Raw genomic sequence first — 14544 nt, 5'->3', positions numbered from 1 at the left:
AAAATAAAGCAGCCTTCGACTCCACCAAAATGGTGCATAGTCCTTCCCAGTCCCCTCAACATTGCCCTCACACAACCTACTGCCTATTACAAGCCAAATAGCCAACTTTGACATTTTTTACACAACAATGCACCGTGTAAAAGATTTAAAACTCAAGAGTCAAGACGGTAGTTGATAGGGGGTTTATGGCAAGTAACCACCTCTGCAAATCCAATCACTGCCTTCAATTTCTCACACGTAGGCAGGCAGCAAATGATCCAATTGTCTGACATGTATTACAACAGCAATGCAAGGCACTGTAACAGGAGTACAGATGAAGTGGTATTCCCATATAATTTTAGGAAGAATAAACAGATTGATAAAGGCATGAAATAATCACAACCAAAGCAACAAATGAATCACCATTTATAATGTACTCTTTCATAAATATCAAAATGTATAATGAAAACAAGAAGATGACAGGACCAAAACTGTGACAAGAACAGTCTCCCTGACAGCCCTTGAACCTTACACACTTGACCAATAAAACCTCTCGCAAACCATGTCCATTAATGCTCCTTTCCTTACTGAAGCAAGACTCAACCGCAAAATTTTTAATATACACATTCTACAGACAAAACAAAAAGGTTTCCACCTTTGCTCGCATACTTTGCCAAACCAACAGCAAGTCGGCACAGACTCAAGCCCAAATGAATGACATTAATGAGAAAGAATGGAGTATCAAATATTTGATTCACACGTAGCTACAGGTCCGGCAGCTTCATCGTATTGGAGAAAAGCTTGTTAGCTTCCACAGCATTATGACGATAGCATTGATTGCAGTGCTACCTGCTGTTGAGGCTGCAAGGATGACCATATTGAAGCCAGGGTGGCTGGTGGTAGTGTTTGCTGAAGCTGCCTCAACAGAGTAATCATCCTACTACCAGTCTGCTCTGTCGCCAGATCCTTACCGGCACATAGAACCTACAGGAAAAAAAAAAAATCACATTACAACATGGCAAACCGATAAAAACAAAATTCTTGATTTTCAATCATCTATCTAAAAAATGGGCATAGAGAGGGTGAAAGGCAACATGAACCAAAAACAACTGTCGGTGAACGGGTGAAGTATCAAAATAGACTCTGAAAAAGATGTTTCCATCGCTCCACTACCAACCGAAACAACGAAAACAAGAATCCAAAAGAGAAAAACAAAACAAAATAGGATAATGAACAATTGGATCCAACAACTACTGGTTCAAAATTGGGATTGTTTGAAGAATGCTATTTTCTGATGACAAGTATCAACCTAAACAGGTAGTGTAAATAGCTAACCTCAGCAAAAACTGAAACAATTTTTGGGAGGTACTCGTTGTTGGCACCCAGAAGCTCTCTGTCTGACCTGCAAGCAGGAAAATATGATTAAAACATAAAGAATCAGATGACAAGCTACCTGAAACAGAGAGGAACAGTAGATTGACTGCTGTCAAAGCAGGTCAAGATGACCTTGACCGATAAAACAGCCATAGCTCAAAGAGACTTAACAAATGTTATGAAGAACGGGTTAATACACTCCAACTTTATTCGAGGGAATATTTTCTTTGACAAATATTTTATCATCAAAACTAAACCTTATTAGCAGAGATGGTCCCAAGCGTCCCTGGATTGAATCCTTAGCAAGGGCTAAGCTAAACCTATTTACCGCTATGGGAACAGCTCTTTTTGTCCGCTTTCCACTATGCTATATGGATGGGCTACCTTGTGAAATAAAACATCACATGTGAGTAGCATCTAGAATAGAATCCACAGCAACTAAGAAAATAAAATTGAGTAGCTATTCAATGTATTTAGAAGCTTCATCTGACCTAAACAAAGTAACAAACAAACTAAAAATGTCTTTGCAGCTCCACTAGAATGCTGAACTCCTAACCAAGTTATGGTATTAGAATTCTACTCAAATCTTATGTTTGGCTAAAACTAGATTATTGGCATTTGGTTGGAGAATTGGTTGAAAGTAGCCTTTCAGTTTTTTCAAATTAGAATTTTTTTTTGAAGCCCGAAAAGCAAACTACAGAAATGCAAAAAACGTTACACCAATTTTCCGACCAAATGCCCCATGACTTTGTATTCAATTCATTTGCATATATGCACATTTGGATCAGATGGAACTAATGATAATATGTGGAGCAATTAAACAATTGCTGAAAATAAGTGGAACAACCTATCAGTTCACAGAACCCAAGACAACTATAGCTTAAGACCACCAATAAATTGACTGACATCTTTGATCCATGACCTATTAACAGGATACAAGCTACAGCAAACCGATCCAATACCTTTCAACCATTGAACAAAGTTGGTCGTGAACAACCTTGGCTTCGATCAGGTCACCTTTTATCGGCAGGGAATTCAACCAAGCAGGAATGACCTGCCAAAAAGTCTCTGGTGTAAGAATCAAAGAAATCACAATAACATTACAAGGTTCTCCAACAACAAGCTAAGGCTAGTGTTATAGCAAAATCAAAGACATTTGTATAAAGTTAAGCGAATAAGACTCAAGAAACTATCAAGTATGTGATTGATAGAACATAGAAGTTGATTGCTTTCCATTCTCAATAGAACGCAACATAAATTGTTTATAAAAAAAGTTATGTGCCATCCAATCACCAATTACATTAGATTTAAAGTCTCTACTCTTACTGAAATAGTTATTAGAAGTGTTCCGAACGCTTGAACATTGACACATTGCAAAATGGAATAATAACGCCCTTCACCCATTCAATCCAAGCACAATTTGTCTCAAGCATAACCTAGCTAAAATCGTGGAATTTGTACGCACATTGACAAAATAAAGGATTTACAGAAAAAATACCTGGGCCGAGTCAATGCTGTCACGATGAAAATTACATATCTTCCCTAATGCTGAAACAGCGTTGTCATATGCCATTACATTCTCAGGATGTAGAGCATTTGGATGCCTTAAAACAACATTGAGCCTTGACAGAGCCTCTGAATTAAGGTAATGCAATGAAGTTAAAATAGAGTACATTACACATGCCGCCCTCCCTACTGCTCCAGGAAAAAAAGGAAATGTTTCCAACACCATACAATACCTCCTACTAGAGACTTGAAAACAGAGCCACCATATTCTGCACATACACCAAGTCCATATACAGCAGCCTGGATATGACATTAATGGGGTTCAGATAAATGAATTAGCATGTCAAAATTGTCTAAAGTAGGCCACAACCATTTAGCATATACAAACCTGTCTGACATCCGGGCTCTCATCATTGCATGCTTCCAAAAGGAAAGGAAGATATGTATCATAATACCTAGATTGCAAAGGAGGAAACAGTTGTGTTTAAATTCACATCATAATAGCTCCAATTAAAGACAACCTGCATAAAATAGACCTACTTTAAAGCTGCTTCATGGCACTGCTCTGCAACATCATCAAAAATACAAATTGCTATTCTCCGTTCTTCAGCTGTTTTATCCTTGCCCTTAATAGATGCAGGTGGGGAAGTTAATACGAATGAGATATATAACCAAATTAAAAGAAATTACTTGGCAAGTGTTACATTGGAAACCATGCAGGATACATACCCACATAGGCATTAGATATGATGAGAGCTCATCAAAGAAGGGCAAGAAAGCTGCCTTGAATGTTTTGATCAGTGTACCCAATATTTCACCAACCTATACAGATTTCAATAAGATAAGCCTGATAAATGTGAAAGACATATATAGAGATAAACTTATCAACCACTCATTCTTGAGCATCAATCTTATGTCAAACATACTTGGTCAAATACTTCTTCTTCTTGCTCATTTTCCTCCCTGAGCAATTCACTCTCCTCAGCATCAAAGTCTTCAGCTTTTGCTCTCTCTGCCCGTTCTCTCTTTCGACTTGAACTGGCCGTGATGGCCTGCTTTATCTCATCCACAATGCTTCGGACCTGCCCTTCATCCAAGAGTGGTCCAGATATCTGAAGAAGTCCAGAGAAAAATTCATAATAAGATTGAAATATAAAGCGTCCAAGGAGTAAGAGCAAATTCATATATGTTGCAAGACATAATTAGGTCCTGGAAGTGCAAGTTCAACAATCATTTCCAGGTTTCTAGTAATTAATTGTTCCCCAAGACGTCTTATAGCTCTCTCAAGTTTTATGACCAACTCATATAAACTATAACTCACTTTATACAAAGTAGACTATCAATAAACAGGAATTTTGTTAAGTCTACATCATTCTTTTGATAAACCAGAATCTTCAAGCAATCACGCGCCAAAATGGTGTCAAAAATATTTATGTACAAATTGCTGAGATGGTTCAACCAGTCATTCATCCGATCAACCCAACTAACAAGTGTTTCTTTCTTTACACCAAAAGTATAACTGGAATGGATATATCTTTTAATAGTTGATAGATCGATCAGATAACCTTCTATTTCTTTCATTCCAAATAATCCAGAAAAAACCAGTGGAAGTCTATCACCATTGCTCCACCATGCCTTCTGCTAATACCACTAACTTCTAGCTGTGACCAGACTAACATAGTGTTCAAGTGCAACAGCTGTTGTGCTAGTCTGCTAGATAACTCCAGATTTACTCAAAAAGGAGGCTCTGCTGGAAGAGAAGCCCTCTTCTGTAAGAGTTGAAGTGGTTTTCTTTTGCTTGAAGTACAACATCCCAGTTTAACCTTGCTAACTGTCTCATTTCAATCTCGGGAAAAGGTGTACTAGTAGGTTAGAATGATACATAATCAATATATAATTTACTGTGTGAGCGCCATTTTTTGGGATTTTCGTAAAGCCACTGAAATCGGGAAAAAAAGGCTATATCAAGCATGGATCTGACGAGAACGTCAGCTGTAATGGTTAATTATATTACTATATTCAGTATTTAAAGAAAAAAGAAAAAGTTCAATGAAAGCAAACCAATAATTCTATAGAAGTTACAGTTACTGGCATCAAAGAAAGAACAATCTTAAAATAACCAACCTGTAGGCACTCATTCAATGCATCCAACATACTTGCACATATTTCAGTATCAGGTTCCTGTGATGGATAGCAGCAGAATTGTTACTGACTAGCAATCCAAACCCAAAGTACCATAATCATTTCCAAGAGCAAAAAAAAAAAAATTAACAAGTTCAAGTCAACCTTATGCAAAGCCTCCACCAAAGCTGGTACTATGTAGTCGGATAACTGCTTGACGTAGGACTCATTTCGGCCCTGAGCAATCCCTTTCTCTACAGCCAGTTTAGCAGACCGTAACAGCTCCGGCATAGCTATAACCAATATACAGTATCATTTCAGTAATTGGAAAAATTACCGATAACCAAACTAGAGCAGAATAAAATAGATATAACAGAATCCCACCTGAAACTGCAGCTTTCCTGACTTCCTCATGGAAATAGAATTTCAGAAGCGGAACTAATGTAGGAGCGACCTGTTTCAAGAATTAGCATACTTGTTTAACTCGAAATGCAATAAAAGACTTCACTCAATGCCATATAAAACATGTAAGTAATTAATGATGCCAACCTGGTCAATCCACGGGTAGAAACCTTCCTTTAGCTCATCGGCATAGCAGCATAGCATATTACAAGCTGTAGCCTTCTCCTCTAGGACACTTGTTTTGATGCCTATCCTTTTATCCCCAAGAGTTATGGTCTCCATGCTGCATCACATTAAACTTAGACAAAGTCTTGGGAAACTCCAATTATCTAAATCACTACATGGTAGCCATCCTTAAAACCAAAGTCCTAACATAGCAAACTATGTCCTCAAAGTTTATTCTATATGAAAACTAATGAAAGTATAAAAGGTCACAGTGTAATCGACTTCCATAAGAAAACATCAGTTGTTGATGCAAAAGAATCCACCACTAGCATCACATCTTAGTATTATAGTGACTCTGTTACCTTTTAACAAACTGGTGCGAATAACCCTCGTGGTAACTATACTAAACGTGGGATATGCATATACCATATTTAGTGGCATGGGGACGTAATTAGCAATTTTACATGAGAAAGTCATAAGCCCAAAGTATCATATGGCACATTATTTGCCAATTCTGACTTCTACCCCCCCCCCCCCACCCACCCACACACACACCCAATTTTCTATACAAGATTGAATATAATAATTACCGGAATTTAGGAGGCAATAACTTTCTAAATTAAATAGGAGGCATTCTAAAAGATTTACCTGTCGTCATCTGAATCATCAAGTTCATTGTCTGAATCTGCAGATGATATGGTCACATCAGGCTTTAGTTGAGCAGATTGAAGCAAAGGAGGCATGACTACACTCATGTATGGAAGGAAATCCTGTCCCAAGCACTTGCAAAGTCTGGCCCAAGCCTACAATGTAACAAAAAATGTAGTGTGACCATGTTAAGATGAAGCTCCCAGATTTAAAACCAAGTGACGTACCCATACCTGTAGCATGTAACTAGTAGTAGGGTCATCTGTCTCCATTTGTGATCCTTGCAATGACATAAGCACTTCCATAACCTTAATGACAACAAAGTTTTAAGAATAAGCTCTATGGTATAATGCTTTGAAAATTGGACCAATCTGGATAAAAAACGAATGAAGCCACATATCTATAAGGGCACTAACAGATGTGTCTAACCATATAAAACTAGAAAGTTCTATCTCAAGTTAAAACTGGAGAACATGGCAGGAAGCTTATCATGGCCATACGTTCATATTCCCATACTGACCTGCTTTGCGTCATCTCTGAATTTATCTTTGCCTACAGCCATCCCTACCAGACTTATGCACTCCATGGCTTTGGCTCGAAGCATGCGATTAGATTTATCAGTTGCATTTACAAGGATAGTTTTCAAATACGGCATTACAGCATCATAGTACTTCTGGAAGTGCTCCTATTAAAACATCATGTATTAGCCATTATCATCCAAACTGAACTCAAGATATAATAGACAGAGTAACTGCAACAAGGTACTCATAAAAAAACGCAACAAGGTAACACCTGGGATGAATCAGCTACGGAAGCCAAGGCAGTTAATGCTCCCTCTTGCACCATTTGATTGCCATTCTGCGTATCAGAAGATATTAAAAAAGAAAAAGAAACCATGAATCTCTTGCACTTTTCAGTAGTGAGTTTATAATATGATGTTCTCTCGTTTGTCATACCTGCAGAAGTACAAGAAGTTTGCTAACTATTCCATCTAGATAAGGTGTCAGAATTTCTGGCGTGCAGTTCTCACTGAAGTTGAGGACAGCTGATGCAGCATGTGCCTGTGAATATCCCAAATTGAAAAGGAAAAATTAGTGCTGGTGTTGCATGCATCTGAGCCAAACACTTAACATAGTACCTTAAACACCCTTGTCACTTCAGAATAAATATCTAAATAATTGGAAGTGCCGTGTACCACTAAAAAGCCAAGACCAAAAACTACATTATTTCAGAAGTTTATTTAAAAGCATCATCTAACATTCTAGATATCTCTATACACGTCACAAAGTTGAGTGATTGATCCACATTTCCCATAGTTGGATCTAGGAAGATATATTTTTGGAGAAAATAAATGATCATCCTCAATAATTAATCAGGAAGGTTAACATATATATAACAAAGTAATCTATCATCCTTAATTTGATCAAACCAAAAAAATGACCACGCCAATGATCAACCAAATATACTGAAGTAATATCTCTTTTTTTTTATAACCGAGAAATCCCCGACACATTTCCACTTAAACACCATGCTTTTGTCTGTGAAAGGGTGCGAACTCATGACATGTGCTTAACCCACACATCACGTGATGTGCTCTTACCACTAGACCAAAGTCCGGGGCTAAAGTAATATCTCTTTCTTAAGTAGATGTAGCAACACAATTGAAAACCAAACAGGGATGAAATCAAACCATTTGAAGACCTCCCAACCACATGTGAAACATAAAACAATTCCCATATGTGTCAAACATTATGTTCTGCTACTGCTTAAAACACATTTTCATAAAAGCTACAGCATCTAATATGGGGTCACCATGCCACCAACACAAACCTGTACTCGTGGATTTTGGAAATCATCCATAGCTGCCGCTAGTGCTGGCAATACACGGTTATGATACTGAACTTGCAAATCTGGACCCAAGTCGGTTGACAACTGGCCAATTGCATTAATAGCTGCCCACCTCACTCGAGGATGGGGATCCTGGAAAGAATTGAGAACCATGTTGACCACTTGCTCCAAATTCTTAATCATCACCTATTACAGGAAAGGTATAGTGTCAAAGATAACAAGTTAAAAACCATAAAAGAGTAAGCAGAAGTGTTCAGTCCAACAAACAAACAATGATTGAGTATGCAATCCAGCAATTGTAAATAAACACTTGGACGAGCACCACAGCAGGAAACAGTCCAACAAACCAACAGTAGTTAGATTACAAAAAATACTCCACCCGTCCCAAAAAGAATGGCAGGCTTTGGAGTACAAGGTCAACATTGCTTAATTTCAGGCATAACTTATTTGACTTCTCTTTTTCTCTTAAAAAAGAAGGTTAGATATCTGGAAACTACATTTTAAATACTCCAGAGCATATACCAATCAAAAAACTTTCTTCAAAGCACAGTTTTTCATGGTGGAAAACAGTTTAAAATGTTTTAAAAAGTAAAAGTCAAAGATAAACCATTTAGACAAGCAAAATAAAATGCAATTCTTTACAGGATTAGCTTTAGGCACTAATGAGAAGAATACCAACAATGGCCAAAGAGTGAAAGCAATAAATGACATGAAGCAGATCATTCAGTAATGATAATAGGGTATGTAGGACAACAAAAATATAGATGCATGCATACACTTAGAGTGCATCAAAAAGCACCAAAACTCTGCCACAAATTCAGTGAAAGTGTTTTTAAGGTCATTAAGACAAGGTCCTAATAAATATCAATCAACTAGTCGGCCATATGAATATATCTCTGTCTTTCCTCAACCCTCATATATTGAGGATAAATATTTCTCAGAATGTAGAGTACATACATATTCAGGCCCATTTCATTAAGACTGACTCTTTTTAAGATAAATAAACAATGGAAACAAATATCTTATCAGTACCTTAGAACAACCTTCAGCAATCTGAGCAAGGGCAATGAGAGCAGCATGGTGCTTCTGCCACTCAGGTGCTGCCAAGTAAGAAGGTAACTGTTCTGAAGCAACAGGAACAATAGTGTTACCGCCCAATGCAATAGCTAACCTATCCAAACACTCCTGCCCCACACTATAGTTACTCGTTTCCCCTGCATCCTCATGCTCAGCTTCAGCACTATGCCAAACAGCTTCATCCTCAACATCTAATAACATCTTCATCAAAATAGCAAACAACCTACTAATAAACTGCGGCAATTTCCTCATCATTCCTGGAGCACGTTCCCTCGCCTCCGCCAAGGTAATCACAAATTCAATTGCCAAATGCCTTGTTCCCTCCTCTAGGCTCTCCGCCTCAGCTACCTGCAACATAGCCCCTACAACATCCACGAGCTGTCTCCTCAAGAACCTAGGCTCAGTCCCTGCTAACTCAATCAACAACTCCAATGCTTCTTGTGCTGTAGCCTCTTGACCACTGTTCAAGGCCTCGGTCAACGTTTTCATCATAGCAGGCAATAGATCCTGAAACCTATCCCTCTCGCTTGAGCTGGATAAACATTGTATGAAATTGATGACAGCACTTAATGCCGCAATCCTCACATCCGGATTCGGAGAATTATTCAGTGTCTGCAGGAACACCGAATGCAAATCCTTTATATATGGAACCAAAATCTCACCGATATATTGTGCTAATTGAGCAAATATCAGAAACGCAGACTCCTGTAACTTTGGTGAATCGCTGGTAACACACTGAAACATGAATGGCAGCATTTCAGGCCATTGATTTTCCGGCAGAATGGACGAAGCGAGCTCGGAAACGGTGTCGCATAATTTCTTGATAATCGATTTGGATTCTTCGCGCTGGATACATGTGAGGAGGACAGACTTAATACCGGACCGAGTAGACTCGGTGAGTTTGGGCCAGATAAAGGAGTCGTCACGAGTTAGCAGTTTACGAAGGAGGATAGCGGACATAGCACGGGGCTCGATGTGTGGGGAGGAAGTGAGAAGATTGGCGAGTTTGAGAGCGAGTGAGTTGGGATCGTTCTGCTTGATGAGGTTGAAGATTGACTCAGCTTGGGATCGTTGCTCGTTGGAGGTTGACATGAGGTGGGAGATTAGGGTTTCAAATGGTGCCGGGTCGGCTCCCAGTATGGCCGCCAGCTGGGCTTGTTGGTACTGAGTTGACTCGGAATCCATGACTAATTCGCAGGCTGTAGGAAGAGAGAATTAGGGTTTATCTGACGGAAATGATGGAATAGAGAGTGAGAGGGAGGGAGAGAGAGAGAGAGAGAGCTACGACCTATGGGCTATGGCTATGGCAGTGGTTATGGAGGAGTGGTGGCGCTCTTCTCTGTGAAATTCGGGGTTTCTCTCACACACACTCGCACGCTGAGATGTGTGTGTCGCAATGGATATATAGCGGCGAAGAGCACGTAGTTGCAGAGGGAGAATTTGGAGGGTTTTTGCCTTTGAATTCTTTTACTTTTTTTTTCTTTATTCTTTAATATGAATTTTTGAGTTATATTGTATTAAGGATAAAGTTTGAAATCAAATGGTAAGGTTAAATTTTGTATAAATATTTTACAATTAAAGTTATATATTTTTAAGATTGAACTCGCTTGCTCAAAATTCTGAGTCTAGATAGTGCGCATAACGAATGCACTGTATCAAGTATAAAGTTTGACATCTAATACCTACCAACTCTAAAGTTGTCATAACTTTTTATTTAATTGAACTAAATACTTAATTTATATTCAAAAGGTATCTACTAATGCTAATGTGATATAGTATTTCAAATTGTGTCTGAATTGAGCTAAGAGTGTGAAAATTCAAAAAAAAAAATTCTCCTCCTTCACTCTCAACTTGCAATCATTGCACTAACCATCCTCCCATCTTACCTTTTCTCCTCCTCTCTCTCCAGCACCACCATCTACTTATTCTACTTTAGCAGCCACCATCTAGCATTTTATCTTCGCAATAGAATAATAAAGTTCCTCCATTAAAATTTACCCGAGCTCTAAGTGGTCGTTGAAAAGCACAGAGGCATTGCGATTAACGGACTTAAACATAATATACTTCTTTTAGAAAAACATCGCTATACCAACTTCTGACAAACATAGGTGATGACAGCGTTGTGGCAATCAGTGTTTGCTAAGCATCATTTTTCATTTTCGTCCATTTTGATCAAAATATACATTGTATCCTCTTTCTTTAGCAATGAAACATATTAGTTCCGGTTTTGCTTTGCAAATATGTCGAATAAAAATCTAGATATGTCAAAGAATTAATGCTTTTGTCAACCCCAAATATGATTGAGGTAATAGGGAAAGTGTTTAGTGCTATTTTATCTGTTATTTTTCGTCGTTCTTTAGTCATGTTAAACTACTTTTTTTATTAAAAAAAAAATTGGGTCTAACTAAGATTGATTTATAAGTGGGAGAAAATAAGATGAGAGAAGGTAAAATTTTAATGGAAGAAGATCGGAATGGGAGTATTGGGAGAATATCATACCCATAAATTAGTACTATATTAAAAGTACGAAGGCGTCTTTAACGAAATATCGTTAATTTTTTTATCCTAGTTAAGTGTATTATATGTTGGATAAAATTATAAATACAAAGTATTGTTTTTATGGAGAAATCAAAAAAAAAAATTACCCTTGTTAAGTGTATTATATGTTGGATAAAATTATAAATAAAAAGTATTGCTTTTATGGAGAAATCAAAATTGTTGTAAGATATAAACAAGGAAAAGTAAGAAGAGAATAAGTAGGTTTCATCAAACTCATAAAAGCTGGTTCATATCCAAACAATATCATCGTAGGAGAATGTAAAAGAAGTTAATACTTTTTACTTTTCGATTAACTAATTAATATTATTTGAGATCTACTATGAAATTTCACTTTGACTTTTTGTTATTTGTGATCCAATCTAATTAGATATTCTAATCTCCGACCTGGGGAAGGCACTAAAACAAAGTCTTAATTGAATTGTAGTTCACAAGAAATTAATATAAGCTATATGAATGCCCATAACGAAGTTTTTTTCCAAACAAATTCTTCGTTAATTGACCATAATAAAGATGAACTACAAGAACAACAACATATGAGTGTGTTGTAATCTTACACATGCTGGAAAAAAAATTAGGTCAAAAGAAATTAAAGTCATGATGTGGTGTTCTTGACAAGATTCTAAAAATTCCCTTAAATCAAAAGGTAGTAGAGAACAAAAATGAAGCTAAGTAATTTAAAGGAAAAGTGTAGTGAACCCATATTGTATTGCTATTGAAATGGATAATGGGAGTCACATATACAATTATAAGAGTTCATCTTCAAACAATTACAAATACTTCAAACAAGTAACCAAATCTTCCGAGGGAAGAAGAAAAAAAGGAGAAGGGAGGAAGGTTCTAGATCTATCCTCTAAGAAACTAAAGAAAGTAAAATAAACCAAGTTCATAGCATAAGCCTCGTCAAATATTTCCTATTGTATATATAGGTATACTCCATCTAACCCAGGTCCCAAATGTAATTCATTAAGTTTCCAAAGGTGCCCTCAACCTTGGTCTTTTGATCATTTTCATTCATAACAATTCTTCCGCCCTAAAAAAAACCTTGTGAATGTGAGTATCTCAATTGTATCAAGCTACAAAACAGTACAATTGAATTTGTCAAGAATTATTGCAACAAGAGAGATGTCATCATTGTCTTTATGGTCAATCCAACAGAGGAAATATATAAATATCCATATGACGATGATAACATTTAACAAGGAATCCAAAACGACATTAGCATTGTGAACTCTCTCGTCACTTGATATTTGCTTAACAATAAATATGCCAATGGTAAAATGATTTGTCTCCTCAATGCTGCTGAAGTTTTGAAGAACCTTACCTGGTGCATCCGATGGAAATTTAGTCAAGAAATGACACTTGAATAGATTTACATGCTAAAATTTCTTGAGCACATCAAACCAAAAGCTAAACTTGAGGGCCTCTCTTAGTTTGATATCAAACTGGTGCAGAGAGATATCAGATGATATTAGAACCTCAGATTCGGATGGCACAATTTAGGAACAACAACGTAATTGTTACATCATGTGCGTCCCAAGGTGACGTATAATAAATGTGAGACTTGTTAATCATGATTTAAATGAGTCTAAATTCATAATATGACTATATTGATGTTTGAATATAAAATATAAAGTTTAGAAAAAATCGGATTTAAGTTGCGGAAAAACCGACTAAGGATTTACCTTGTAATAAAGTTTTTTGAGCAATATATTTTGTATATTATATGAGATTTTCTTGGGACATATTATATACTAAATTAAAAGTCTTGGAATACAGTTTCTAATACTTTTAGCCGTTTTTTTATACAACTTGTGGATAAAAAGACATAAGCGTATGAAGAAGTGTCAATGCTAGGGTGCCAAACTAGCACCTCTTTGATTTTTCAAAAGTGGATATATATGCCTTATGTCGTCTTTCTTCATTTTTTCAAATACCACGACCAAATAAGATCTATAATACCCTTAAGCTTTCTACAAGAGTTTCAAAAAGGATTAACACCTCAGGTACGAAATCAAGAAGCGATGTCATTAGAACGATCCCTACGACGTAAGTATCACTATACCACCTCTCTTTGTCTTTGTAGTTTGAGTTTTGGAAGCTACTTCATAGTTAAGAAAATACCTACTTGATGTATTTAAGTTTTAAATCTCAAGGAAGGTTGATAAATTCGTTTCCTAATAGTTAGGACTCACGGGACGGTGATCGGTAGCCGTGAGTTCGATTAATTCTACTTGTAGTGGAATGTTTTGTAGTCCACACGTGTTGGCCTCTTGTGTTGCTGATTTATGGAATTTAAAAAGATAAATTGCATAGAGAAATGCCACATGTGGTAGGATAGTAAGCTAGTCGCTCGTCGTTGCAACTTCAGGCTAATTGATAACTTGTTGATTGGGTATGTTATGGTATATTTGGGATTTTATTGTATTAAAGACCTCAGATTGTAGTTAGGTTGTTTTTGAGTTGCTTATTGTATTTTGTTATTGTCTCGCCTGTAGTAGGCTTGAGGAATCAGTAAAATCAGGGGAAATGCTGCCCGTTTTGTTACAGATTAAGTTATTTCCGTTATATAAATGAGAAAGTCATTCGTAGCTTGACAATAGCTTCACTGTCGTTGTTGTAAATTGAGGTGCAGTGAGCTGAGTTTAGCATTGTTATTAGACAGATTTTCATAAGGTATGTTCAGGTTATCCCTTCGTTCCTTTTGGCATGATACAATGAAACGAGCAAACACGCAACTTTCACAAATGACTTTATTATTAGAAGTACTATGGTTGACTTTGTTCTTGATTCCCCACATGTCCTATTATTATATCGTCTATTCATGGATCTCAGAAAATACATAAGTGATAAAGTTTATTTCGTGAT

General features: G+C 36.9%; 1 protein-coding gene across 1 annotated transcript; it reads right to left on the bottom strand.

The window, feature by feature from the left end:
• Window positions 1-397: 397 nt before the first annotated feature.
• LOC107773903 (uncharacterized) lies at window positions 398-10585 on the bottom strand. Its single transcript, XM_075241218.1, has 20 exons — window positions 9076-10585; window positions 8026-8229; window positions 7152-7256; window positions 6988-7053; window positions 6716-6880; window positions 6429-6503; window positions 6196-6350; window positions 5530-5665; window positions 5365-5434; window positions 5146-5273; window positions 4984-5040; window positions 3786-3971; window positions 3589-3681; window positions 3400-3485; window positions 3248-3314; window positions 3093-3159; window positions 2852-2988; window positions 2316-2407; window positions 1315-1381; window positions 398-963 (listed from the first exon to the last, which is right to left on the bottom strand). The coding sequence occupies exons 1-20, from the start codon at window positions 10303-10305 to the stop codon at window positions 799-801; spliced, it is 3351 nt and encodes a 1116-aa protein (XP_075097319.1). The 5' UTR covers window positions 10306-10585; the 3' UTR covers window positions 398-798.
• Between the last annotated feature and the right edge of the window lie 3959 nt (window positions 10586-14544).

The sequence above is a fragment of the Nicotiana tabacum genome, chromosome 20 (genome assembly GCF_000715075.1).
Source record: "Nicotiana tabacum cultivar K326 chromosome 20, ASM71507v2, whole genome shotgun sequence".
In the NCBI taxonomy this organism is placed as follows: Eukaryota; Viridiplantae; Streptophyta; class Magnoliopsida; order Solanales; family Solanaceae; genus Nicotiana; species Nicotiana tabacum.
This window is presented reverse-complemented; position numbering and strand designations above follow the sequence as displayed.

Bases quoted from the DNA above. Each gene is read 5' to 3' on its own strand.
- LOC107773903 (XM_075241218.1), bottom strand. From the start codon at position 10,305: ATGGATTCCGAGTCAACTCAGTACCAACAAGCCCAGCTGGCGGCCATA. The intron at 6,504-6,715 runs GTCAGTATGGGA...GTTGTCATTAAG, and splicing joins TCAGAGATGACGCAAAGCAG to GTTATGGAAGTGCTTATGTC. The intron at 2,989-3,092 runs GTATTGTATGGT...ACCTTAATTCAG, and splicing joins TTTCAAGTCTCTAGTAGGAG to AGGCTCTGTCAAGGCTCAAT.